The 24,564-nt window shown below is 58.0% G+C and overlaps 11 protein-coding genes across 11 annotated transcripts; 9 read left to right on the forward strand and 2 right to left on the reverse strand.

Annotated features, from left to right (window-relative positions):
• Positions 1–257: 257 nt before the first annotated feature.
• ATEG_04906 (MFS transporter) lies at positions 258–2,393 on the reverse strand (the record flags this gene model as incomplete). Its single annotated transcript, XM_001214084.1, has 7 exons — positions 258–284; positions 552–908; positions 962–1,091; positions 1,143–1,461; positions 1,509–1,614; positions 1,674–2,063; positions 2,112–2,393. 7 exons carry the CDS (start codon positions 2,391–2,393, stop codon positions 258–260), a joined length of 1,611 nt encoding a protein of 536 aa, XP_001214084.1.
• An 856-nt stretch (positions 2,394–3,249) lies between these two features.
• ATEG_04907 (glycerate kinase family protein) lies at positions 3,250–4,410 on the forward strand (the record flags this gene model as incomplete). Its single annotated transcript, XM_001214085.1, has 1 exon — positions 3,250–4,410. The coding sequence occupies one exon, from the start codon at positions 3,250–3,252 to the stop codon at positions 4,408–4,410; it is 1,161 nt and encodes a 386-aa protein (XP_001214085.1).
• Positions 4,411–5,074: 664 nt separating this feature from the next.
• Positions 5,075–6,872, forward strand: ATEG_04908 (deoxyribodipyrimidine photo-lyase PHR1; the record flags this gene model as incomplete). The annotated part of the gene is made up of 2 exons (XM_001214086.1): positions 5,075–6,282; positions 6,329–6,872. The coding sequence occupies 2 exons, from the start codon at positions 5,075–5,077 to the stop codon at positions 6,870–6,872; spliced, it is 1,752 nt and encodes a 583-aa protein (XP_001214086.1).
• Positions 6,873–7,447: 575 nt separating this feature from the next.
• Positions 7,448–10,050, forward strand: ATEG_04909 (uncharacterized protein; the record flags this gene model as incomplete). Its single annotated transcript, XM_001214087.1, has 3 exons — positions 7,448–8,390; positions 8,632–8,734; positions 8,784–10,050. The coding sequence occupies 3 exons, from the start codon at positions 7,448–7,450 to the stop codon at positions 10,048–10,050; spliced, it is 2,313 nt and encodes a 770-aa protein (XP_001214087.1).
• A 1,004-nt stretch (positions 10,051–11,054) lies between these two features.
• On the forward strand, positions 11,055–11,986 carry ATEG_04910 (uncharacterized protein; the record flags this gene model as incomplete). The annotated part of the gene is made up of 2 exons (XM_001214088.1): positions 11,055–11,335; positions 11,434–11,986. The coding sequence occupies 2 exons, from the start codon at positions 11,055–11,057 to the stop codon at positions 11,984–11,986; spliced, it is 834 nt and encodes a 277-aa protein (XP_001214088.1).
• Positions 11,987–12,456: 470 nt separating this feature from the next.
• On the reverse strand, positions 12,457–14,764 carry ATEG_04911 (Zn(II)2Cys6 transcription factor domain-containing protein; the record flags this gene model as incomplete). Its single annotated transcript, XM_001214089.1, has 5 exons — positions 12,457–13,206; positions 13,394–13,806; positions 13,857–14,193; positions 14,338–14,506; positions 14,640–14,764. The coding sequence occupies 5 exons, from the start codon at positions 14,762–14,764 to the stop codon at positions 12,457–12,459; spliced, it is 1,794 nt and encodes a 597-aa protein (XP_001214089.1).
• A 2,005-nt stretch (positions 14,765–16,769) lies between these two features.
• Positions 16,770–17,834, forward strand: zrfA (high-affinity Zn(2+) transporter ZRT1; the record flags this gene model as incomplete). Its single annotated transcript, XM_001214090.1, has 1 exon — positions 16,770–17,834. One exon carries the CDS (start codon positions 16,770–16,772, stop codon positions 17,832–17,834), a length of 1,065 nt encoding a protein of 354 aa, XP_001214090.1.
• A 261-nt stretch (positions 17,835–18,095) lies between these two features.
• On the forward strand, positions 18,096–19,178 carry ATEG_04913 (uncharacterized protein; the record flags this gene model as incomplete). The annotated part of the gene is made up of 2 exons (XM_001214091.1): positions 18,096–18,861; positions 19,144–19,178. The coding sequence occupies 2 exons, from the start codon at positions 18,096–18,098 to the stop codon at positions 19,176–19,178; spliced, it is 801 nt and encodes a 266-aa protein (XP_001214091.1).
• Positions 19,179–20,001: 823 nt separating this feature from the next.
• On the forward strand, positions 20,002–21,511 carry ATEG_04914 (endonuclease/exonuclease/phosphatase family protein; the record flags this gene model as incomplete). Its single annotated transcript, XM_001214092.1, has 6 exons — positions 20,002–20,202; positions 20,249–20,505; positions 20,556–20,729; positions 20,770–20,838; positions 20,885–21,058; positions 21,106–21,511. 6 exons carry the CDS (start codon positions 20,002–20,004, stop codon positions 21,509–21,511), a joined length of 1,281 nt encoding a protein of 426 aa, XP_001214092.1.
• Positions 21,512–22,424: 913 nt separating this feature from the next.
• Positions 22,425–23,166, forward strand: ATEG_04915 (glycoside hydrolase family 134 protein; the record flags this gene model as incomplete). Its single annotated transcript, XM_001214093.1, has 5 exons — positions 22,425–22,597; positions 22,644–22,672; positions 22,718–22,844; positions 22,891–23,018; positions 23,066–23,166. 5 exons carry the CDS (start codon positions 22,425–22,427, stop codon positions 23,164–23,166), a joined length of 558 nt encoding a protein of 185 aa, XP_001214093.1.
• Positions 23,167–23,631: 465 nt separating this feature from the next.
• ATEG_04916 (uncharacterized protein) lies at positions 23,632–24,388 on the forward strand (the record flags this gene model as incomplete). The annotated part of the gene is made up of 2 exons (XM_001214094.1): positions 23,632–24,137; positions 24,352–24,388. The coding sequence occupies 2 exons, from the start codon at positions 23,632–23,634 to the stop codon at positions 24,386–24,388; spliced, it is 543 nt and encodes a 180-aa protein (XP_001214094.1).
• Between the last annotated feature and the right edge of the window lie 176 nt (positions 24,389–24,564).

Here is a 24,564-nt window from a genome sequence, read left to right on the forward strand (position 1 = left end):
TCCTGGCTTGACGAGTAGATCGACTGTCAGTTTCAGCAAGCAAACATGACGGGACAAGTCATGCAGCTCATGCATGGTTGAATCCAGATTGCCAATCGAGTAGAGATACATGGTTGAAATGTTGATGCCTTCGTGCCGATGCGCAGATCGACAGCAACGGGTGTAGACAGTTGATATGCATGTCTTAGCGAGCATCTCTCCGCTCTTGGCTACTATATTTATCTCGACTGCCGATCAGCCTGCAACGTGGAGATACACTACCATGCCCATGAAGTCTGTTGTTTCTATATCTAGTTATCCTAGTCGATGGTCGTCACGACCAGAGGTAACGATAGTATACATCAGCCAATGCCAACGACATGTCCAGACCCCCAAGACCAAACACCCCGATCAAGAGGATCAGTCTCTGCACAGCCACCGTAGTCCCATCTATCGTCTCCCATCCCTGCTGCACATACTTGTTATCCCGCACAATACGGACTCTTAGCCCGCAACCATTCCCCCCGATACCACAACAGCAGCGGCGCAACAATGCCGAGCCCCAGACTCACAAACGCGAGCAGACTATTGCCCCATCCCAGCCCCAGCGCGCGGTACAGACTCTCCGCAAACAGCGGGAACGCAAACCCCGCCAGCGTGCGCACAAACGCTGCCGCGCCCGAGGCGCTGGCCGCATACCGGGTGTACGCATCCACGACGTAGGTCTGCGCGCACTGGAACGAGATGATCAGGCCGATCGCGAAGACCGCCGCGCCGATGTTCGGCACGATCCAGTGCGTGCGGTACGCTGCGCTCCAGCCGTAGAGGAACAGGCCGGCGGGGACGAGGAGGCCGCCGGGAAGCATGAGTGGGATGCGGAATTCCGGGCGGCCGGGGTGGTCGTAGCGGCGTTGCAGGCGGATGTATACCTGCCAGTTTGACATGTTAGTCCGGCTGAAAGAATGGGGGAAGAAAGACGTACGATGTCGATAACGCGCCCGCAGAACTGCAGGCCGATCACAAAGCCCACGCCCAACGAGATGTAGTTCAAGCTGGCCGGGCCCTTGGCTTGGTTGTAGACGCCCTCCCAGACCAGGGGATACGAGGCGAGCCTACAGCTGTGAGTAGTGGAACCGGAGATGCTGCTTGCTGGGAATGCTTACACTAGATACATCAGGCCATATTGGTAGCCGCGGTAGAGCGAGAGAGCCTGGATCGCCGGCTGGGTGAGCAGCATGCGGAATGGGCGAACGAGGTTCTTGCGCAGGACTTGGCCAAAGGTACGATCGGGCCTATCATACTCGGTGTGCAGCTGGCGATTGCCCGTCTCCTTCTGCAGGTTTCTTTTTTTAGTCGCCAGGATCGTGGGGGCGTAGGTCTCGCGGAGGAACAGAAAGGCGAGCAGCTGCACCAGGGCGTCCGCCATGGATACGATCCAGAAGATCCACCGCCACGACAGGTACTGCGTGAGGTATCCTCCCGCTGAGGGGATTATTAGCTAGGTTCACTTGCTGCCTGGCACGACTTACCAATTGGGCCAATTGCAGGCCCGATAAAGGGCATCAGGCTGTACAGCGCCGTGGCTGCTCCTCGCTCCTCCTTGCGCCAGCAGTCACTCAGCACCCCGCCGCCGATCTCGAGCAAGAGTTAGCTAGCTGGAGGCAGATAGGAATCGAGGGAGACGCAATGCATACCGCTTGCGGCGCACTACCGCCGAATCCACTGAGAAAGCGAAACGCGAGCATCTGCTCCCGGGACGTCGCAAACCCACAGACAGTATTAAAGACCAGATAGAACATGTTCGTCGACTGCAGCACGACTACGCGCCCGTACATCTCAGAGAGGGGTGCGATGATGAACGGGCCCAGCGCATACGCCAGCAGGAAGATGGACATGAGCAGGTACTGCTCTATGTCCGACTTGATTCCGAATTCCTGCGCCATGGTCGGCAGCGCAGGCGCCACCATGGTTGACGACACCGGGGAGATGAACGTGAAGCACGAGACCAAGAGCGTCGAGACCCATTTTCTGGACCGGCTCCAGTTGAGAGGATTCGACGGGTCGTCTGGGCCAGACCAGGTTACCTACTGACGTTAGCTTTGGCTACGCCTGCATTGACTTTAGGAGCATACCAGAGTGCCCGCATCGGCAAATAACAGGCGGTTCTGTTGGTCAGCGCCACCATCTACATGTGGCTCGGCGGAATGGCTGCTATCGTCTTTGTCGCATTCCGAATGGCATTGGGAGTCGTCTGAGAGTGTGTGGCCGTGCTGCCGGTAGGAGTCGGAGCTCATACGAGCTGTCGAGACTGGAATTCCATATCGAGGGTCGTATTCTGTAGAGGACTGAAGGGGAGGGAGGCTGATCATCCGATTCTCCTCATCCTGACTATATCTGCCGACAGGATATGACATGGTGAAGGTCACAAAGCGAGCAAAACAGAAGACGAGCGTTATCGTCAAATCATAAAGAAAGCTGTATAATAATCCAGTCCTAAGGCTGTTGTTTATAACTATCCGACAGCATCGCTTCTGCCCTGCCATTATGCAATCTACACGAATACTCCACAAGAAACAACAGATATTCTATTTTTACTCCTTCCATTGCCTGCTCTTCCAGGTACAAGGGTATAAGGCGGTGCAGCGGATCGACGGCATGCCCAATGCAGCCGGTATTGAAATCCGTATGGCCAAGGCAGAAGGCAGCAGTATATCGCGGGATTAGGATAGTGGCTTTGCTACGTGGCCAAGCTTCAAGTGCCATCGGGAAATTTCCCTCGTGACCCCGTAGGCCGTGCTCTAGGCCAGTAATTTTGTCCTTTCGCCAGACCCTTGATATCGTCTGGGGAGGAAGCATCTGCGCTGACCATGGCGGTCTCCGACAGCTGGTGTGATGCCCCCGCGAGGCCGTCCCAGGCAACCCCGTAAAGCAATTATAGAAACGATAACCCTTGTGGAGTTGGGCCGGGCTGGGCTCTGAAGTTGATGCCTTGTGGCCGTGCGTTTCATTCGGGGATAGCGACGACATGGCAGTGGGCGTGTGGGCTGTCCTCGGCCGGGGATAGAGGAGGGGAGGGTGAGTGTCTTCTGACGGAGGGTGAGTCGGGCTTCGCTGCGACTCTATTTCTGGATCGTAGTATATAAGAGTCCGCGATCCCAATGGCATCTGTCATGCTGTATAGCATCAACCACGTTCGTTCAGATCCACTTTCGTTGACTCCAAACCCACCATTCGTTGCTTCCCCCATCTTGTTTGTCTCATCACATCACCATGAACATCCTCGTCTGCCCGTCCGGCTTCAAAGGCAGTATCGACCCTCCCACCGCAGCCGACTGCATCGAAGCCGGCATTCGGCGCGCGCTGCCCTCCGCCCAGATCCGCAAGGTACCACTTGCAGACGGCGGCGAGGGCTTCGCGCGCGCCCTGACAGCCGCAGGGCGCGGCCAACTACGCCAGCTCACCGTAACCGGGCCCGTCGGCGTCCCCGTCCCGTCCTTCTACGGCGTCATCGGGCAGGGCGCGGCGCGCACAGCGGTGCTGGAGATGGCCGCGGCGGCCGGGCTGAGTCTGGTACCGCGCGACTGCCGCAACCCCTGCGTGACGACCACCTACGGCGTCGGGGAGCTGATGGCCGCGGCGCTGGATGAAGGCGTGCAGCGGGTTATTGTCGGGTGCGGCGACTCGGGCACCAGCGACGGCGGCGCGGGGATGCTCCAGGCGCTGGGGGCGCGGTTGCTCGCCCGCGGCGGCGTCGAGATTCCCCGTGCTGCCGGTGGTCAGGCGCTGGGGGCGCTGGAGCGGATTGATCTTTCTGGACTGCATCCGCGTCTGAAAGAGGTTGAGATTGAGGTCGCGTGCAACTGGAAGAATGTGCTCTGCGGGCCGAATGGGGTGGCGCGTGTGTACGGCCCGCAGAAGGGGGCGAGTCCTAAGCAGACTGAAACGCTGGACAGTGCGTTGGCGGTCTACGCTGGTGTGGTGGAGGGCATCCTCGGCCAGGATATCTCGCAGATGCCTGGGAGTGGCGCGTCCGGCGGCTTGGGTACCGGCCTGCTGCTCCTCGGGGCGACGCTGCGGCCGCGGTACGAGGCGATTATGGAATATTTTAACCTGGAGGGGCTGTTTGAAGACTGCGATTTAATATTCACGGCTGAGGGAGGTATCGACTTCCAGACGCCGCGAGGAAAGATCCCGGCTGAGGTGGCGATGCGCGCGAAGAAGTACCAGATCCCGGTTATTGCGCTGGCGGGCACGATTGGGGACGAGGCCGAGCTGAATTACGACGTCGGCATTAACGCGTATACGTCGATCCTGCAGCGTCCGTCTACCCTGGAGGAGGCTATCGTCGAGGCGGAGCGTCTGCTGACGGAGAGTGCAGAGGGTGTTATGCGCATGGTGGTTGTTGGACGGAAGTTGGCAGGGGCTGCATGATTATGACTTGATACCAGACATTGAGTTGCTGTATTTATTTGATGACTATCATGAGAATGTATTGGTTGCCTATTGCAATGTATTTACCATATCATGCATATGTCACGATAGTGTAGACATTGGCTTGGGTCTGTATAGATTTTAACATCCAGTGACACGGATGTTTATGCAGTGCTAAGCAGCAAAGTGAAGGGAGACTGTACTGCTTCCAGCCATTGGAAGCATCAGCTGAAGGTATAATGTTCTTTTCTTCGTGTTGAATCCCTAGACTGCTCTCATGGAAAGACCTAAAGGAGTTTGTTTCCCACTGGCCGCCGGGGTTGACGACGTCCGACCATGTGGACGGCGGTCAAAGCATGGTCGGCATCGATTTATCTCATCGGCAGATCGTTCTAGATCTGATCTCTAGGTCTGATCCTGCTGGTTGTAGATCGTTCATGAGACATGAACATACTGTAACTAAGGGGACGGATCCTGACGTCAGCGCATCCAGACATTCCGATGATCGATCTGCTCGATCGATCGCAGTGGACTCCCTCGAACCCCTTTCGCAGGTTTGCAGTTTTTTCCGTTCATGTTCTTCTTACGACGATATAGACCGTCATCGATTGTCCCAATTAAGCATCTTCGGTGTTATCTTGCGCCAATTGCTGCAACTGCCATCATGCCGCCGCAAAAGCGCAAAACCTCCAACTCCGCCAGCTCGCAGGCGTCATCTCATGCCAACAAGCGCAGTCGGCCCAGTCTGAACGAACCGCATCCGAACGCGCACCAATCCGAGTCATTTGGCATTGTTCTGCGCGAGTTCTATCCCCCGGAGATGAGCAATGCGCGCTGCGACGCCTACAGCGACGGCACCCTGGAGCGGCCCATCGAGACGCTCCAGCGCGCGTACACAGATACGCAGGAGGCAAGAGACGCGGTGCGGCCCAATGCGGCGGTGGTACACTGGTTCAAATCCGACCTGCGACTACACGACAACCGGGCGCTGCACAAGGCGGCGCAGGTCGCCCGCGAACACAACCTCCCGCTGATCGGACTGTACATTCTGTCGCCGGAGGACCTGACGGCGCATCTGTCGAGTCCGGCGCGGGTGGATCTGACGCTCCGGACGCTGGCGCAGTTGCAGCGGGACCTCAACGAGTCGGACATCCCGCTGTACATGGAGACGCAGGAACGGAGGCAGGCGATCCCGGCGCGGATCGTGGAACTGTGCCAGAAATGGGGCGCTAACCATCTGTTCGCGAATCTCGAGTACGAGGTGGACGAGCTGCGTCGGGAGGCGCGGCTGATCCGGCTGTGTGCGAAGAACGGGATCAGGTTCGACGCGCTGCACGATACCTGTGTCGTCCCGCCGGGTTCCCTCAGCAGCCAGCAGGGGAAACAGTACGCGGTGTACAGTCCCTGGTACCGGGCGTGGGTGGCCTTTCTCAAGGAGAACCCGGACTATCTCGAGGTGTCGGAGGAGCCGGGGGCGAACTCGGGAGATGCGCGAAAGCACTTTGCGGAGCTGTTCGATAGCGAGGTGCCCCAGGCCCCGGCGAACAAGCAGCTGTCAGATAGCCAGAAAGAACATCTCTCCGCGCTGTACCCGGCCGGGGAGCATGAGGCGCTGCACCGACTGGAAACGTTCTTGAAGGAGAAGGCTGTCGAATACGATGAGGACCGCAACATCCTGGCGGGTCAACACACCTCGGTGCTCAGTCCGTACTTTGCGTCGGGGTCGCTCAGTGCGCGCACCGCGGTGGTGCAGGCGCGTCGGGCCAACAAGAATCTCCTCGACCGGAATGAGCCGGGGTATATGTCGTGGATTAGTGAAGTGGCCTGGCGGGATTTCTACAAGCATGTGTTGGTGCAGTGGCCGTTCATCTGGTATGTCATCTGTCCCAGTTTGTGCCAACCTCGCTAACAATCTCAGTATGAACAAATGCTTCAAGCCCGAATTCACCGACCTGGAGTGGGAGTATGATGAGATCAAATTCCAGGCGTGGTGCGAGGGCCGGACAGGGGTCCCCGTAGTCGACGCAGCCATGCGCCAACTGAACCACGATGCTTGGATGCACAACCGCGCCCGGATGATCGTCTCATCCTACCTGTCCAAGGATCTCCTGATTGACTGGCGCCGCGGAGAGCGGTACTTCATGGAGCACCTGATTGACGGGGATTTCGCGTCGAACCACGGGGGCTGGGGGTTCGGGTCCAGCACCGGCGTCGATCCACAGCCATACTTCCGGATCTTCAACCCGCTGCGTCAGAGCGAACGGTTCGATGCCGAGGGCGAGTATATCCGCCACTGGGTGCCGGAGTTGCAGGGGATCGAGGGCGCTGCCATCCACGATCCATACGGACGGGGCGCTGGCGACCAAGCCGGGCGTCAGGGGTATCCGCACGCGCTGGTCGATCACTCGCAGAGTCGTAATCGTGCATTAGAGCGGTATAAGCGAGCGAGTCAGAAGGAATGATGGATCGATCTGGGAGAGGTGGTGGCAGTAGCTCGAGATGCTCGGATGTACCCCGGAGACTGGAGTATATACAGGGGCTGTGTTCTAGAGAACCCAGGGTTAATGCAAGCGTACTAAACGATAGACCGCGTACAATCCCAGCGGAGTGAGACAGATCGTCCATGGATGAACGAAGAGCAGCTCAAGAACCGGACGGGCAGGTGGAGGACGAGAGGAGAGTGTCTCACCAAGAAAGTCAGCCACGCGGCGATGCGGAGAACCCTAATCTTCTCCGCTTCTCGTGTTGGACCCTCTTTCTTCTCTCACTCTCTCAATCTCCCTCGATTTCTTCTTCTTCACTCTATACTCTCTCTATTCCATTACTCCTGACCCTTCTCCAACTCCTCGCAACTGATGTCTCCCTCGTGAGACCCTCTCTTCCTCGGTACCGCCGCTCTGGGTACGTCCTTCTCCCCACCCGACTCTTGCCTCCCTCGGCATCCACTAACCACGCCTTTCGCACAGGCCTCTACTCCTCTACTCGTCTTCCTCCTCCTTCACCCAAATCCCCCATTGCTCGCCAATGTCGGCCTGACATGGAGTCTGCCCAGCCGGGGGAAACGCAACCGAGCGCCCAAGGCCCCTCCGACGATCCCACCACCGCCACCACCACGACAGCAACCACGGTCGCAGGCACTACCCCGCCCCCGAAACGGCGATGGAGGCGCAATCGCATCGCCTGTGATTCCTGTCACTCGCGCCGCGTGCGCTGCGACCGCGCCTTTCCGTGTTCGCGGTGTCTGCGCAGCGACATTCGCTGCGAGTTCACTCGGGAGCGGCGAAAGCGTGGTCGCATTGCACGGTCTCGGCAGACGGAGAATACTGGGACGGCGGGGGCCATCACGACAGAGAAAACCACCGCGACAACGGCGACGAAGCCGCTTCCCCCCTCCATCGAGTCGGTCCTCACTCCGATCGCCCAGCATGAGTCGCCGTCGTCGACCTTCCCCCATCGGTCGCCAGCCACGAACGAGATGACCGCATCCGCGGCCAGCGTCGATGGGCGTCGCTCGCAGGCGGAGATTTCGCTCCCTCCGCCACAGCCGCGCCGGTCCGTCCCCGACGGAAATAACAATGCGACCGAGGAGTGGTTGTCTGGCACCCACGTCTCCCCCGGGTCGTATGAGTTCCTGGGGGGCGGAGGTTTGGGGGACGGTCCGTTTCCCCGGATGTTCGACGTCTGGAATGGAGTCGATCTGGCTGGGTACGGTGCGCCGACGCCGCGCGGGAACAAGCCCAGCAGTATCGGACAGCCACCCCCGGTAGCCTTGAAGTATCCGGTGCTCCAACCGCTCATGCCCTTTTTGGACGCCAACATGCCGCGGCGGTTGGTTTTTGATTTGCTGGAGCTGTACTTCACGAGCGCCTTTTCCACCCACATGCACCCCGTGTGCCACCATATCCACTGCTATGTCCTCCGGAAGGCGTCCTTTCTCAGTCGCGACAATCCGCGGCCCAGCAGCCCGGCGCTCCTGGCAAGTATGTTGTGGGTTGCGGCTTTGGATGACCGGGCCTTTGCCTTGCCCATCTCGCCGCCCCAGCGCAAAAAGATCTGCCAGTTTCTCTGTGCGTTGACTATCCGGCTCTTGCGGCCCCTGATTCATGTGTCCTTCCGCGATCAGATGGGACCCAATGCCACCGATCCCAACTCTATACCCGTGGGTCCGGAAGGGCCGCCGACCACGACGCACCATCCGTTTGAAGGGAATGGAGATGATAGGGGACTGGTCGGTCCGGCCGGATCTCTCGATGATGTTATTACCTATATCCATGTCGCCTCGATCATTTTCTTCCAGTGAACAAAAGGCTGCCAGCATGCGATGGTGAGTTTAAACCGATTTCGTTACACTTTAAGTCCTAATTTGATCACAGGTGGCATGCCGCGTTTACTCTCGCACGAGAACTCAAGCTCAACCAGGAGATCGAGGTGATGCCCAGTGTGGACAGTCATCCCGAGGGATCTAGTCCGTCGTTTGACTATTCGCTACCTGGCTGGAGCGGTGTCGACACGGGGCCCTTGTTCGACTATTCCAATCCGACGCGCCCGAGCTTGAATTGTGTGTGTGACCGTGGGCATGATGCTCACAACACCATTACGGAGGAGCACCGCGAGGAGCGCCGACGGACGTGGTGGCTGTTGTACATCATGGACCGGCATCTGGCGCTCTGCTACAACCGCCCGTTGGCGTTGCTGGATGCAGAAAGCGAGGATCTCCTCCTCCCGCTCGATGAAGGGTCCTGGCAGGGCGGCAATATCCACAGTAACAGCCCGAAGCCGGATGGGCCGCAGTGTCCGCTGTCAGGCGACAAGAACAAGCGACGGGTGTTTCCCAACTTCATCTGCCACGACCACTCCATTTTTGGGTTCTTCCTGCCGCTGATGACCATGACCGGCGAGTTGATCGACCTGAACCAGGCGCGCAACCACCCGATGCTCGGGGTGCGACTCCACGGCAAGGACGCGTGGGACGTGCATGTGAGTGAGGTGCTGCGGCAGCTGGAGATCTACAAAGCGAGCCTGACGACGTTTGCCGCGACGGCGTCGGACCCGGAAGCACCGTTTTCCACGGCATACCCAGCGCCCAAGCCGGATCATCCGGTCGACCCGGCGCTGGCCCAGGCGTACTCGTGGCACACGCAGACGGTCATCTCGTACGCGTCGTACCTGGTGCATGTGTTGCACATCCTGCTGGTCGGCAAGTGGGATCCGGTGTCGCTGATCGAAGACAAAGACTTTTGGACGTCATCCCCGGCGTTCGCGTCGACCATCTCGCACGCGCTGGATGCGGCCGACTCGGTGAACCAGATTCTGCGCTTCGACCCGGACATCAGCTTCATGCCGTATTTCTTTGGGATCCAGCTGCTGCAGGGGAGTTTCCTGCTGCTGCTGATCGTGGAGCGGCTGCAGAAGGAAGCGGGCGAGGGCATCTTGAATGCGTGCGAGGTGATGATCCGGGCGACCGAGTCGTGCGTGGTGACGCTCAACACCGAGTACCAGCGCAACTTCCGGCAGGTGATGCGCAGCGCGGTGGCACAGGCCCGCGGGCGACCGGTGAATCACAGCGAGATTCGACATCGACGCAAGGCGGTGCTGGCGCTGTATCGGTGGACGCGAAAGGGGACGGGGTTGGCATTGTAATAGTATTTATTCTATATCTGTATATATGTTTTGAGTATATATCCACGTTCCCATCTGTTAATGATATTGTCTGCCAGCCCTATCGTCCTCGTCTTGTATATAGGTATATAGATGCACATACTCCACTGTCTGTATACAAAGTAGAACATGGGGGACCACCGACATAAGCTACAACAACGATCCTGCGAGACCAATAAAGCCGGCAAAGGAATGCCCAGATCCACACAAGCTTGAAACCATCGGCAAGTGGAGAGAGACACTCGGATAATAGCAGTTGAACCGTGCTTGACCACGGCATCGGTTAGATTCACGGTAGAACCACCGCGGATTCGCGTCTGGTGACAACCTCCGTGCTAAAAGCATCAACTACCGAACAGAATACGAAGCGAAGCGAAGGCAAAATGAAAGGCACCGTCCTGTTATTTCGGAACCCTGCAGCGCCACGACACGCAAGCAGACCTCGCGTAGAGGTCGGACGAGCCGATCGGTTTCACCTGCTTCCACGAGGGTTCGATGCGGACGAATCCTCCGCAGCGTCCAAAGCAGCAATGATGCTCAGGCACGCGGCATTTGAGCCCTGCGGATCGAGACGACTCTTGCCGACTTCCCCAGATTTAGCCATGCGTTCGGTTAATACGGGGTGTTGCGCGGGGACGATGCCAGTCTCGCTGTAAGGAACAAGGATAAATATAACCGAAATCCGGGGAATGCTCGGTTAATATGTTCATATGGCTGGGGTCGGTTCAATGCTGGTTCTGTGGTGCCATTGATGGGATCCAGATGGAGATGGTTGTTTCGCATTTACTTAAAGCTGCTCGTCCCTGGGGATTTTTTTCGTCGTGAAGTTGTTGCTTCTACTTCTACTTTGCATGGTGGTTGCATTGCTGGTATACTTCTGTATACATCCATCTCAACACCACAGACTACCTACAACTTCAGCACACACCTCCAACTATACACCTCAGATGCTTCCCTGACCATCTCTGACTTCAACTCTCGCCGAAATGAATATCCCCGACGCCCATCTCTACGACCTCCCCAGCTGGTCCTTTGTCGACCCGTTCGACGACCAGGCCTTTCGCCTGCACGCCAGCGCCAACACCAACACCCACACCACCGCCTCCGACGGACAGCTCCTCTCCACGATGCCCATGAGCCCGTTTGGCCTGTCCAGCTGGGACCAGCTGGACATGCACCTGGCGCACGAGCTGGGCGACGACCGCGACGCCAACCCCAACCCCGCCAAGTCGGGTTACACATACAATTACCCGGACCGAGCAGCGAGGTCAGTCCATCCATCCGTCCATCCATCGCTTAATATGGCCCTGGACCTTTCCCCACCGATGAAACAACAAACTAACCGCTGGTCATGCGCTGCATTAGATTCCCCGACGCCAAAAACCTGCTCACACCCGAGGATCTCGCCACCGTCGATCTCGACGACCTGCTGCGCTCGACCTCGCAGCTGGCCACCGAGCGCGCCCTCTACATGACCGTCGGCAGTCCTACGTCCATGTCCCTGCCCATGCTGGACGCCTGCAGCTCGCCCGGCAGCAGCCATCTCTCGTCCGGCGCCAGCGACGCCGAGGCCGAGGCCGACGCAGACTGGGAGCGCGACCTCGTCTACCGTCTCCCGGATCCTGCCGCCTCCACCGCCGCCGCTCCCTTTCACCCGGCGCCGTTGTTCTACCCCCAGGACCTGCCGCAGGAGGTGTATGCGACGCCAGAATGCAGCGGCCTGACCCCGCTCGAAATGCCCGACGGTAGCACGCGCTTCACCTCCAACTGGCTGCCGGTGGATCCCGAGGGCGGCTTCACCATCCACGCCGCGGCTACGGCGACAACGCCGTTTTCGCCCTGTCCGCTGGAGTATCCGGATTCGATGCCGGAGGCGTTTATTTCTGTGGGACGGCGGGTGGACTCGACGGCGGGTTGAGCGGGTTCTTTCGTGCGGAAGGAAGAAACTACGCGGAAGAAACTACGGAGTAAAATATGACACGGTCGCTGTCGAGACTGCGTCGGTCGCATGACCCATGTGGAGACGCTGTCTGCGCCGATGCGCGCATCAGGCCGTTATTACTGTACGGAGCACGGAGTAGCTGGCTGGAGCTGAAGGCCCAGTTTCAATCTCTGTCAGTCGGTCTCCCGCTTGTGGGGGCCTTCGCTTGGACCGAGTCCTCCTCGTGCCCGTCCGATGTCGGATCCACCAACAGCTGAGCAGGAGAGCTCATGGCCTCGTCGGGGTGTAGCCTCGTCGAGGTGTATACGGAAGCAGCTGGAGGGGCAGTTCTATGTAGAATAGAGCTGATACGAGATCATGTTTAGACACAAAATTCTCTGGATAATCATAAGATCGCTAATCACTAATATACACGGTCATCCAATCCTAATATATACATAACCAAGTCATCGGTTCTCATCCCGAATACTAGACGACGTGCACTGGTTCGAAAACACGGGAAACTCCAACTTCCGCCCGATAAACAGGAACAGCTCCGTCATAAACTCCTTCTCGATCATCCCATCGCTGAATGTGTCAAACGCCGTGCGCAGCATAAACATCAGCCGCGACACCAGACACCCGGGGATGTTCTGAATCAGGTACTTGGCGCTGCGGCAGATGTTGCACGCATACTGGTACCGCTCCGCCTGCCCCAGCACGCTGGTCAGCCCGTCGTCCGTCGCCGACACCACCAGCCCCAGCGCCCAGTAGAAGCACATCGCCGTCGCCAGCAGGATGTCCGGGTACACCAGGACCTGCGCCGGCAGCACCTGCAGGGTGTTCGGGTCGCGGCACCGGAAGACAGGGAACCCGTCCGCAGAAGGCTCGTCGATCTCCTCACGCGGCGCGCCCTTGGCGTACGTGTCGGCGTACATGGCTTTCCACATGTGGAGCCGGGTTTGCAGCTCCAACGCTTGTTCCCAGATGGTGGTCTGCAGGGGCACGAGCTCGGCCGGCGACGAGGCGCCCGTGCTGCCGCGCTGCAGCTGCGCCAGGAAGATGTCGATCTGCGAAAGGTAGGCGGGGATGTCGACGGCGATGTCGAGCAGCCGCTGGAGGATGTCCTTGGGCGGGCCGTCGGCGGGCCACGGCACCGTCAGCCATTCTTTGGATGCGAGGAAGGTCGGTTTTCGGTGAACCAGGGCCGCCGTGACCTGTGCTGTTAGTTGAGGTTCGGACGGCGAGATGGGTGGAAGTATACCCAGTAGAGTCGAAGATCCACGAATAGGGACTGTTCAATCCCATACCGGTGGCGGTAGGGCGAGCGCGATCGCAGGAGCTCCAACCCGCCTAGCTGGTGTCTCAAAATAGAATCTTTCGAGCTTTGCTTAAACGCCTAACCGCACGGTTAGAAGGATTCTCGAGAGGGGGAAATGCGGCTACCTCGATGATGGTCGATAACAGCACGACGACCAGAACCTCGGTGGATTTGCTCGCCCGCGGATCATTCAGGGCGTTCTGAAGCTGGCGCAGCATCCGGCTGTACCGTGTATGGCCCGCCAGCTCGATCGTTCGATTGCCGTCCCGCCGCCCGGCGAACGTCAAGCTGGCCGCCTCGAACGCCGTGCACAAGATGGGCGACAGCACTCGCATCTCCGACGCTTCTCGCAGCGCGATCGTCCCGCCGTATTTTGCCTGGTCGCGGGGACTGAAGTTGCTGACCAGGCGCTCCACGAACAACTCCATCAGCGAATTCGCCAGGTTAGGGTCTGTGAGTAAGATTTTCTCCTGAACGGGCGGCGACGACGTGTGGCCTGGACCAGTCAATACGAGACAGCTAGTCGGGATGGCTTTGGCAACGCACTGAACGGTGGGCTCGGACTCTTCTCCAGCGCCTGGGTATAAGCAGCATGCGGGTTGGCGTGCTTCTGGTCCGGCCACATCTCCTCGTCTTCAGCGACATCTTCAGCCGCTTTGATATGGGCCAGCGACGTCGGACTCCCCTCATCCTTGATGGGAGGCAGATTCGCCAGGCGGCGGGCTTCGGCCAGCTGCTGCTTCAGATCCTCGCATGATCGCATCAACTGCTCGATGAGGGCGGACTGCTGGATATAGTGTCGGTCTTTCTTGCTAGTGCCATATTCGCATTCCGAGGGGGTTCCCCGCAGACAACATGCGCCGCAAGGCTTCACCCGATCGCACTAGACCGATGTCAGTGATCTTGCGCCGGCCATCTCGAAGACAAGACGGTGAATGTGGTGATGGTGTATGCTCTACGTCACTCCGAAATGAAAGGACAGGCTTCGGCAGTCCAGGACAAGGTAGCATTGAGTCGGCAGATATACCTTCACTTTGCGTTTGTGGCAGCTTAGGCATGAATATGTGGGTCGCATTTTCTTTCGCGTGCCGGGCTTCCCGGCCAGTCCAGCGGCGGACTGATCGTCCCTCTGCTGGGCGTCCTGCTGGCTGTTCATCATGACGATTTGCGACAGGATGGGCGTTCGTCCGGGGGTGCTGGAGTCAGTTGTCCTGAACGAAGCGAAGAGGATGAGCGCCGACCGTGATGGCAGTGGGCGAGACAAAGTCTATTGTGGAACCGGCTCTAAAACACGGGGGCGGGCTGCCAGTTTGGCTCGCGATCGCGCACCGGTAGCCGGGCGCAAGTACCTGTACAATAGTGTTGGTGGCGGAATGGGACCGAATAATGCGACTGTTTATTGGCGTAGGGGAGCAGAATGACGACTCGACTTTCAGGATCAGGGCGAGTCCCATGGTTCTTCAGGGGCCACAACTTTGTGGCATCGCGCGATCGCCACCGGGCTGGCCTGCACCGCCGCAGCAAATGACAGGAGACGGTTGCGTTGGGCTGCACGGGGTGTACTTTCCGCAAGCTCGATTTTCCGGTGTGAAATCCGTATCTCTTGGTGCCGATCTGACGGATCACAACAAAGAAAAGCATCGAAGAATCCTCCCAATGGTTCCCTACTGTAGGTCTGAGGGGACCGCATCTCAGCCACATTCCAGGCACACCACCTCGAATCTCCTACCCTTTGTGGTCATCGTTCAGGCCTTGGTTCAATAGTCTCGGCAACGCACTCAGACTCAGGTCCTCTGATTATTCGTCCGGCTCATGCGGAACGCCATGGGCTGCACCAAATGCCATAGTGGCGCGTTTCCCGGCGTGTTGAACGTTTCTTTTGAGGATGGCTCGGAGAACTTTGGGAAGGCTGCAGCGATCGGCGCGTTAGCGGCGGGCAGATCGTCGTCGAGCGGTGTTTGATGGTCGCTTTCGGAGGGTTTTCTGCAGTGGTATTTGTCAGATATAATGGATTTGATATAGCCTCGCACTTTTTGACTGTCTTGCGACCCACTTGACTGCAACTATGGGTGCGGATGTGATAGTGATCCGTCGATCGTTTGATCGATGCGTCTCTAGGAAGCTGGGAAGCCGGGAAACCGTTGGAAGATGCCTCCTTGCTGGAGGATCGGGGGTTATCGGTTGGTGATTAGTTGCAAGGAGAGTCTTCTCCTCTGGTTCTGAGTTAGAATCAGTCATAGAGAGGGGAATGGGAGAGTAGACGAGCGATGGGGGAGAAGAAGTTGGTGAAGTGGAAGAAAGGCATGTCACGGGGGATCACCTGCTGTCACCTGAAGAGCGTGCCCTATCTCACCTCTACTCTTCCGGTCTCATTCCCTCAATAATCTGTCAAGTCAAGACAAATCAAGGAACTGACAGTCATCTGCACGCTCTTTGAACGAATCCACCGCGGCTTGTTGGCTTGAGTATTCTTTCGAGCTGACAACCGTCAGTGATGGAGTGATGAGGTTGGGAAGATGTCAGTTCTCCGCAAGATGTCAGTTGAACAGAGCTAATCAACACCTAGGCTATGACCATGTCTTCTTCAGAATATCCAGAATAGACGACTGAGATACCCCCAGTCTAGCAGTAATCAGCCTTATGAAGCATCGAAGGACTCGTCATCAGACGACCACCAACCCTCGACAGTCTATGGCCAATATCCCATCCATACTGGTCTACACCAAGTGTTCGCTGGCTCCCATTCGCCGCCGCATCCCCACGATACTGTTTCACCTGGGAACAAGTGGATGTACAGACGGACGGAGAAACACCCTGATATGTCCAGGAAACTGCCGGCTGAATTCCTCCGGGTATTGCTCAAGCCACGAGACTAGATCATTCATTTTCGCTACTTCGACGGTGCTTAGTGCAGGGAGCCTGTGTTAAGACAACCGGAGCGGCCTACATACGATGAATGGCTAATAGCTGCCTTGATAGCTATCTCGAGCCCAGGGGAGGTACAGGATACGGGCCCGCTCAAGTCGTTGCTAGCCGAGTCCACACAATTACTACGCCAGTTCCAAGCGAGATGAGTCTGACATAGTGGAGCGGTTACCATGGCCCGACAGGCCGTCCATTACTCTAGAGAATGACCGATATGCTCCAAGGTCCTCGTGGAGCGACTCAGCCCTACAGGTCCCAAGCCGAATGCCGGGCTATTTTCCGAAGCTTGGTAAGGCTTGTGGGGTGGAGGGCGCCCTCTTGTGCGGACAAAATGGACCTTCCAAGCATGGAGGAAGACTACACACTCTTATTGATGGCTGCCTAGATGGAGAGGACGATAGTCAATGAGGTACTGTATCTCACAACCGACAGATGTCTGGATACCCTCAAGGTACTCGTCTGGATAGTATAAGAAAGGCTGGATCATCCAGGATCAATCATGCTGAGCCCAGATCTCATTTCGGTATCAACACCATGTCGTCCTTCAATGCCTCCAATGTCGATCTGACCACGGCGAGCGAAGAAGATGTCCTCTGTTACTTTGCCATCAGCGAGAACGACTACAACGGCCATCTCGGGGCCCGCATCTCCTCCATTTTTGTCATCTTGATCACGTCCACTCTCTTTACCCTCTTCCCCGTGTTTGCCACGCGGACCCCCCGGCTCAAGATCCCCTATCAGGTCTATGTTTTCGCTCGTTACTTTGGTTCCGGCGTGATCGTCGCCACGGCCTTCATCCATCTTCTCGACCCGGCCTACAAACGCATCGGTCCAAAGACCTGCGTTGGCGTCTCGGGCCACTGGGCTGACTATTCATGGTGTGCCGCCATCGTCCTGGTCTCGATCACGGTGATCTTCCTCCTGGACCTCGCGGCCGAGGTCTACGTCGAGCAGAAATACGGCGTGCAACGCCATGAAGACGCCGCTCAGATGATCGTCTCCTCCCCCCGTGCCCACGAAGACCTCTCCTCCGCCGAAAAGGCCGTCCAATTCCAGGACAAGCACCCGGACCTCTGCCTCGGAGACACCTCATCCGTGGCGTCCGAACGCGCCTTCAAACAGCAGTTCGCGGCCTTCCTGATCCTCGAATTCGGCATCATCTTCCACTCGGTCATCATCGGGCTGAACCTGGGCGTCACCGGGTCCGAGTTTGCCACCCTCTACCCCGTGCTGGTCTTCCACCAGTCCTTTGAGGGACTGGGCATCGGCGCCCGCATGTCCGCCCTGCACTTTGGGGACCGGCGCTGGCTGCCGTGGGTGCTCTGTCTGGCCTACGGACTGACCACGCCCGTGTCGATCGCCATTGGGCTGGGCGTGCGCACGTCGTACAACCCGGATTCGAAGACGGCACTCATCGTGCAGGGCGTGCTGGACGCTATTTCGGCGGGAATCCTGATCTACAGTGCGTTGGTGGAATTGCTGGCGCGGGACTTCCTGTTTGATCCGGACCGGACGAAGCGCCGGTCGCAGTTGGTCGTGATGGTGGGCTACACGTTGTTGGGAGCGGGGATCATGGCGTTGATTGGGAAGTGGGCATAGACGACAGGAACATATGCCACTGCGTCTGGATGGAATACCGCTGTAATAACGCATGTACCATTGAAATAGATACATCCATGAATAGATGCATACCCACCGAAATTACCACTAGTCAGCCCTATTGTAATTAATTGGTCCATCTGCACTGCAGCCTGCATAACCGGAACACATTCATTCCTCCCTCACGTCCGTCTGAACGCCCACCGCCATGGCCGTCTCCCACCTACCTTCAGCCTGGACGACACCAGCAACTCCTAAACCATGAGACTCCCTACGATCTACGCCCACCGCAACGGAGGGCTCACTGTCACCGACGCCCTCGACACGATCGAGCAGATCTACAAAGAATCCAAGGTCATCATCTTCGGCTGCCTAGCGTCGTGGACGATCTACCATCTCCGTCTCGGCGTCGTCGGCCTCATCCTCCTGCTGGCCGTCTGTCGAACGTACTACGAGCTGTCCCTGCGCCGGGTGGAGCGCGCCATCCGCGACGAAACTCGCCGGTACCACGCGAAACACATCCTCCACCGCGGCGAGAGCGTCGAATGGATGAACCGCATCCTCGTCCGGCTCTGGCACCTCTACCAGGAGCGAATCTGCGATCATATCGTGCAGTACGTCAACCGCGGGCTGGCCGGACGCTCCGACGCCCCAGGCGCGGAGGGCGAATCCCCAGCCCAAAAGGTCGTGATCCAGTCCCTCGCGCTCGTCGAGCAGCCCATCCGCATCCTCCACATCCGCACCTACACCCGGCCGGAGTCGGGCAACTTTGTGATCGAGGGGACCTTCCGCGTGGACCTGGCGCCGCCGCCAGACCACCACCGCCGGCACCTGCGCACACGCGAGCCGCTCGTTGACCTGGTCATCCTCCACGACAAACAGCAGGACCGGCGGCAGAATGATCTCGCGGTGCAGGTGCGGCAGTTCACGGGGACGGGCCTGGTGCGTCTGGAGATCGATTTCCAGGGCGACGAGCCGCACATCCTCCAGCCGCAGATCGAGCTGCAGGGCCAGCCTCAGATCGACTGTACGTACCGCAGCGTCAGCCAGCACCACTTCCCGTTCCATTTTGCGCATCATATCGACTGGCGGAAGGTGGTTGAGGTGCAGATCCGCGAGGGCCTGGGATGGGCGTTCCACCGGCCGCTACCACTGCTCCATCTGCTGGGAGGGAAGCTGTTGATCCGGATGATGACGTGGTGGTGGATGCTCAAGCGAGCTTGTCATGATTAAGCAGTAGCAGCGTAATAGATCAATAGGTTTAAATATCTACTGTAGTTTGCAGTACGTAAGAAGTACGGTTGTATAGGGCAAAGAGTGGTTCTGTGGATCCGCATAGTGTAGTTTAGTACTCCGAGTACTCCGTAGGGCTGACTAGTGGGAGAAACAGTGTTGCCTAAGACTAGAGGAGTATCCCAGGTATCCCTATGGAATAGGCATGTATTGTCTGAATGCGTATTTCACTGTATGGTTACACTTGACTCCTTGCGCCAACGTCGAGGGTGGAGAGTGTTCGGCTGGGTAGAGTTCGGAGGCCGTAAGTGCCGGATCATCGGTGATATATACAGATACTATTACAGCGTTGTATATCAGGGTCGGATAGGAGCAGAGTTTCTTACTATTCCTTGATGGAGCCCTTTCATGCTGTCAAACGCTATATCTATACTTCTCGTTGACCGGGCTGCTTACATAGAATCACCGACACTGCACTGCTTCATCAAGTCAGTCTGCAGCCCAAATTGATCGCCATGAAGACAACTCTGCCGAATTCTATCCATCTAACTAACTAACGATCTCTATTCTGCAATCAGCAGTCGTCCCTCGTCCTCGTGGCATGACTATAAGTGCCCCGCTGTGCAGAGTGGTGACAATTAATCTATTCTCAGCGCCGAACCCGCACGTGCATGCAACACCCTCAACCACGAACCTCTTCTTGGACATCATCGCCATGCGTTCCCCTCATCATATGCCTTCACCTGCAGTAGTGGCGTCCACTCGGTTTGATCTTCACTCGGATCCGCTTAATCTTCGGAACCCCTTTTTGAAGGTCGGTTAAAAGCCGTGAGGGACGATCACTATGAATATCCACCTCGGCCCACCGCGTCGACTCTTCAGTTCCTCACCAGCTTCTCTCCCGGTGTTGTGATCATATCAAACGGCCTTTACGATGCGAGCATTCTGGTATCTGGCGGGGATTTCGCCCGCTCTGGCAGCTAGCAGCGGCCAGTTCAACGTCTTGTCCTTCAATGTGGCCGGTCTGCCCGAGATTTTCAACTCGAACGAAGTCCCCGGCGACAAATCGACCAATTCCGAGCAGATCGGAACCAAGTTCGCGGAGTATGGCTACGACGTGATCCATGTGCAGGAGGTACGACATGCCCAGGCAGCATCGCGCAGCCGTCTAACCCCCGCAGGACTTCAACTACCACGCCTACATCTACAAAACCGATAACCACCCCTATCGCACGGCCACCTCCGGCGGCGCTGGCATCGGCTCCGGCCTGAACACCCTCGCCAATTACCCCTGGGTCGACTTTGAGCGCGTCAAATGGGCCACCTGCTCCGACGCCTCGGGCGCGGATTGTCTGACCCCCAAGGGCTTCACGGCCATGCGCGTGCGCTTCGACGAGGGCTTCTACGTCGACTTTTACAATCTGCACGCTGATGCCGGGTGAGTGTCCATACACCGGTCGACAACCGGCTCCCCACTGACGACGGCAGCTCCGAGACAGACGATGTGTCCGCCCGCAGCGCCAACCTGCAGCAGCTGGCCGATTACATCGACACTAACTCCGCCGGCAACCCGGTCATGGTGTTCGGGGACACGAACGCCCGCTACACGTCTGCCGGGGAGAACATCCGCGTGTTCGAGACGCAGGAGGGCATGTCCAACCCGTGGATTGACCTGGTGCTGAACGGCGTCGAGCCAGTCCAGGGCACCGACCCGCGGATCTGCGAGAATCCCACGACGAACCCGGACCTGCGAGACGGTCGATAAGATCTTGTATGTTCGCCCTCGGCTCGGTAACGGACATGGCTAACAAACACAGCTACCGCGGCAGCCGCGCCGTCGATCTCAAGGCCGTCTACTGGGACTACGTGGGCACCAAGTTCCTCTCCAGCAACGGCACCATCCTGTCGGACCACAACCCCATCAGCAGCAACATCACCTGGACGCGGTCCTCGTCGCTGCGCCAGAGCGATCTGTTCGGCGGGCCCCACGGGTATGTCTCCCGCACGCAGCACTAGCCACCTCGTACTAATGATGCAGAACCTGGTTTAACGACCTCCCCTCCATCCCGGAGACCTCCACCGGCCGCAACAAGCCCAGCCGGATCTCCCTCCGCGGCGCCGACCGGCTCGACAGCGTCGGTCTGGTCCTGTCGTCGGGGACGACCTACTTCCACGGCGGCACGGGCGGCGACGTGCACGAGCTGGGTCTCGCGGACGACGAGTTCTGGACCCAGGCGCGGCTGTGCCAGGGGCAGAAGAACGACCACACGCGTATCTTTTATATTCTGGCGACGACCAGCAAGGGTAATACTGTCAGTGCGGGAACCACGACGGATGACTGCCAGGATTTTGCGGCGGATGAGGGCTGGCAGATTGTTGGGTTTTATGGACAGGATGGGGATGAGGTGGATCAGTTGGGATTTGTTTATGCGCCGCAGGCGTGATTTGTATGAGTATGACGGTCGTTTTCTCGCCTGGCTGGGAGGATTCTGAAGGACAGGGGTATGTCTTCAGCTGTGAACGCAGGCTATGTGTATTTGAGACTCGCAGTCCAGATCTGTATAGAGCTCCAGTCAGTCTGATCATCATCACGTAGGACATACCAGACTATGGTAGTCACCATCGCTGTTAATTCAACCCGTCGTAATCAGGAGACATCCCCTTCTATACCTCCGTATCCCATTTTCACCTGCCACCGAGGTACAGCAGTCCCATCATCCACAGCAAAATCTATCTATCCCCCGACCCACCCCCCGATATAGCACGGAACGTCACGAACATGTCCGCTCCGAATCCGGGAATCTCGGATCAGGGGCCGCGTTGAAACAGGCGATGAGCGGCCCGAACAGGAAACGCACAGACAAGACGATCAGCCCGTCAGCCGTCCCTCAGGGCAAGGAGCCGTTTCCGCCCCGGATTCAGGAACGAGCTGGACACGCTTGTGGCGGATCTGCGCTGCAGGCTGGACGTTGACTGAACGTTTACTTCAATTTTGGCTGGGAATGGGCTATTTGACGGCTTTCGTGTATGTTGTGTCGCTTTTGACTGGGCCCGTGGAGTGGGAGATAGTCATCTGCATGAAACGCGAATGTGTTCCATAGTGGGTTCCAGTGGACTCGATCGCCATGAGCGGTTTCAGAAACACTCTATCTTGATCGAGAATGCGTCAGGTCGGATAGCTTCAGATCGTCTGTTGGAGATCATTTCCCGACTGTCCACGGTCAAGGGTCCACGCTGGTGATTATAGGACTATAGATCATGTCATCGATGTATAAATACCACAAGCTCTCACCCAGCAGCCAACACTACACGCTCACAGACTCCAATAACACTACAACACTACAATCGCAAGCCAAGATGAAGCTCTCCCTCTTCAGCCTCCTCCCCATGGCCCTCGGCTCGGTCATCTTCCATCCGCGCCAGTCGAATGACCGCGGCAACTACACTGTCCCCGGACTCGGCGAGCGCAAGGCCGCTGTGCTGGCCGCCGGTGGTAACACCATGGACATGGCCATTGCCATGCTGGAGACGTATGCAGCCGTCCCCTAATGGAGCGTTCGCACTAACGACATCCAGCGAGACCATGACCACTGATTACACCTACGGTGCGCCGCCCACCGCGAGGAACGACTCTCACTGACAGCAAGCAGGCGACGGCAAAACCGGCGACGCCACCAACTTTGGCATCTTCAAGCAGAACTGGATGATGCTGCGCTTGTCGGCGTCGGAGTTTCTGGGCGAGACGGCCGAGCAGGTTGACGACGGTGCGGTTTTGAAGTAGGTTGTCTGCAGATGTATATGGCAGCTATACTGATGGTCACAGCACCGATCTCGAGAAGGACGTCAAGGCCCGCCATGACAGCGAGGAGCACTATGGCTTCGACACCTGGTGTGCTGGCCACCGCAACGGCGCGTCTGGCCTGTCCAACCCCGACACTTCTGATATTGCCGGTGCGCCATCCGCTGTCCATTCGTAATGCATGTACTAACGGAAGCAGGGTATAAGAGCGCGATCCAGTGGATCCAGCAGCAGATCGAGAGCGACGAGGTGTATCAGAAGGATGATACCCGGTTCTGGGTGCAGGTGCAGGCTATCTAACCATCTTTCTCATCCTCCTCTTCATAGATGTGTATCTTCAGTACCTTATACTCTATCTCTATCATCATCCATGACAGGGACTAGATCCCAGCCACAGCCACTCCTTAGCTCTAGAACAATGCGCATTGTCATATCATTATTATACATACTACATCCTATATAGTATATACCTATAGATTCCCAGTAACCCCCGGCTGAACCCCCTCCAATACCTGCACAATCTCCTCCCACACCCTCACCTGCACCTTTGCCCCCTCCTCGCTCCTCACAAACGCCGACACCGCATGCGGCGCCACCACTCCGTTCTCCATATACTCCCCATGACTCTCCTCCCCGGCCGCCGCACCCGCCACGAGCGTGCGACTGCCCTCCTCCGTCGACCGTGCCAGCAACACCTTCAGAACCTTCATCCCGACGCCCGATATATCGCGCGCCAGCCGCGAATGACAGAACCCAGGGTTCAGCATGTTGACCACCACCGCGTCGTCACGCAAGCGGCGCACCATCTCCCGCACCGCAAGCACAACCAACAACTTGCTCAGCGGGTACCGCCCGTTCATATCCGCCGTCCCCTCGTCCGAGAGCACATCCAACAGTCTCGTCCCCGGGGGACAGTCCGGCAGCACCGCCCACGCATGCACCTCGCTGACCACGACCACGAGACGCGGCTTGCGAGCCCGCGGGTGTGCCTGCGCCGACGCGCGCAGCGTCGGCAGCACCAGCAGTCCCAGCAGCACCGTGCTGAGCACGTTCACCGTGAGCGTGCGCTCGTACCCCTCCGCCGTGGCGAAGACGGTCGTCGCGATCGCGGCGTTCGCCACCACGGCGTCGAGTCTGGGCAGCTGCGCGGCGCGCGCCGCGAAGGCTTGCACGGAGGCGAAGGAGGAGAGGTCCAGTGGCCAGACCTCGCAGATGCCCGGGCGCCCGGTTGAGGTTTCGATGGAGGTGCGCGCGGCTTCGCCGGCGGAGAGGTCGCGCACGGCGAGAATGAGCTTCTCTGCGCCGAGGCGGGCGATGTGTCGCGCGGCTTCGAGGCCGAGGCCGACGTTGGAGCCGGTGACGATGATGGTTTGGTTGGTGAAGGGGGCTGGGTCGTCCGGGAGGCCGGGGTGGACGAGGAGTTGATTGCAGAGGAAGCGGAGGTAGGTGTTCATCTTGAGATTGTGTGTGTGATTTGGATGGGAGGGGAATGGAGGTCGTGGTGGTTATGGATCGTGTTTGATATAGGTCATGGCCGGAGTTAGCGGGTTTAAATTGTCGGATATATTCTCACGTTATCACACCTCATACATGGAGTTAAGCATCAGATCCGTTGGATTCTTAACACGTGGATATCTCATTATCAAGACGAAACAAACGTCATTACGCCAGACGCCATCCATACAGCCTGTCCAAGGA

This window comes from Aspergillus terreus, genomic scaffold (assembly GCF_000149615.1).
Source record: "Aspergillus terreus NIH2624 scaffold_6 genomic scaffold, whole genome shotgun sequence".
NCBI lineage: Eukaryota > Fungi > Ascomycota > Eurotiomycetes > Eurotiales > Aspergillaceae > Aspergillus > Aspergillus terreus.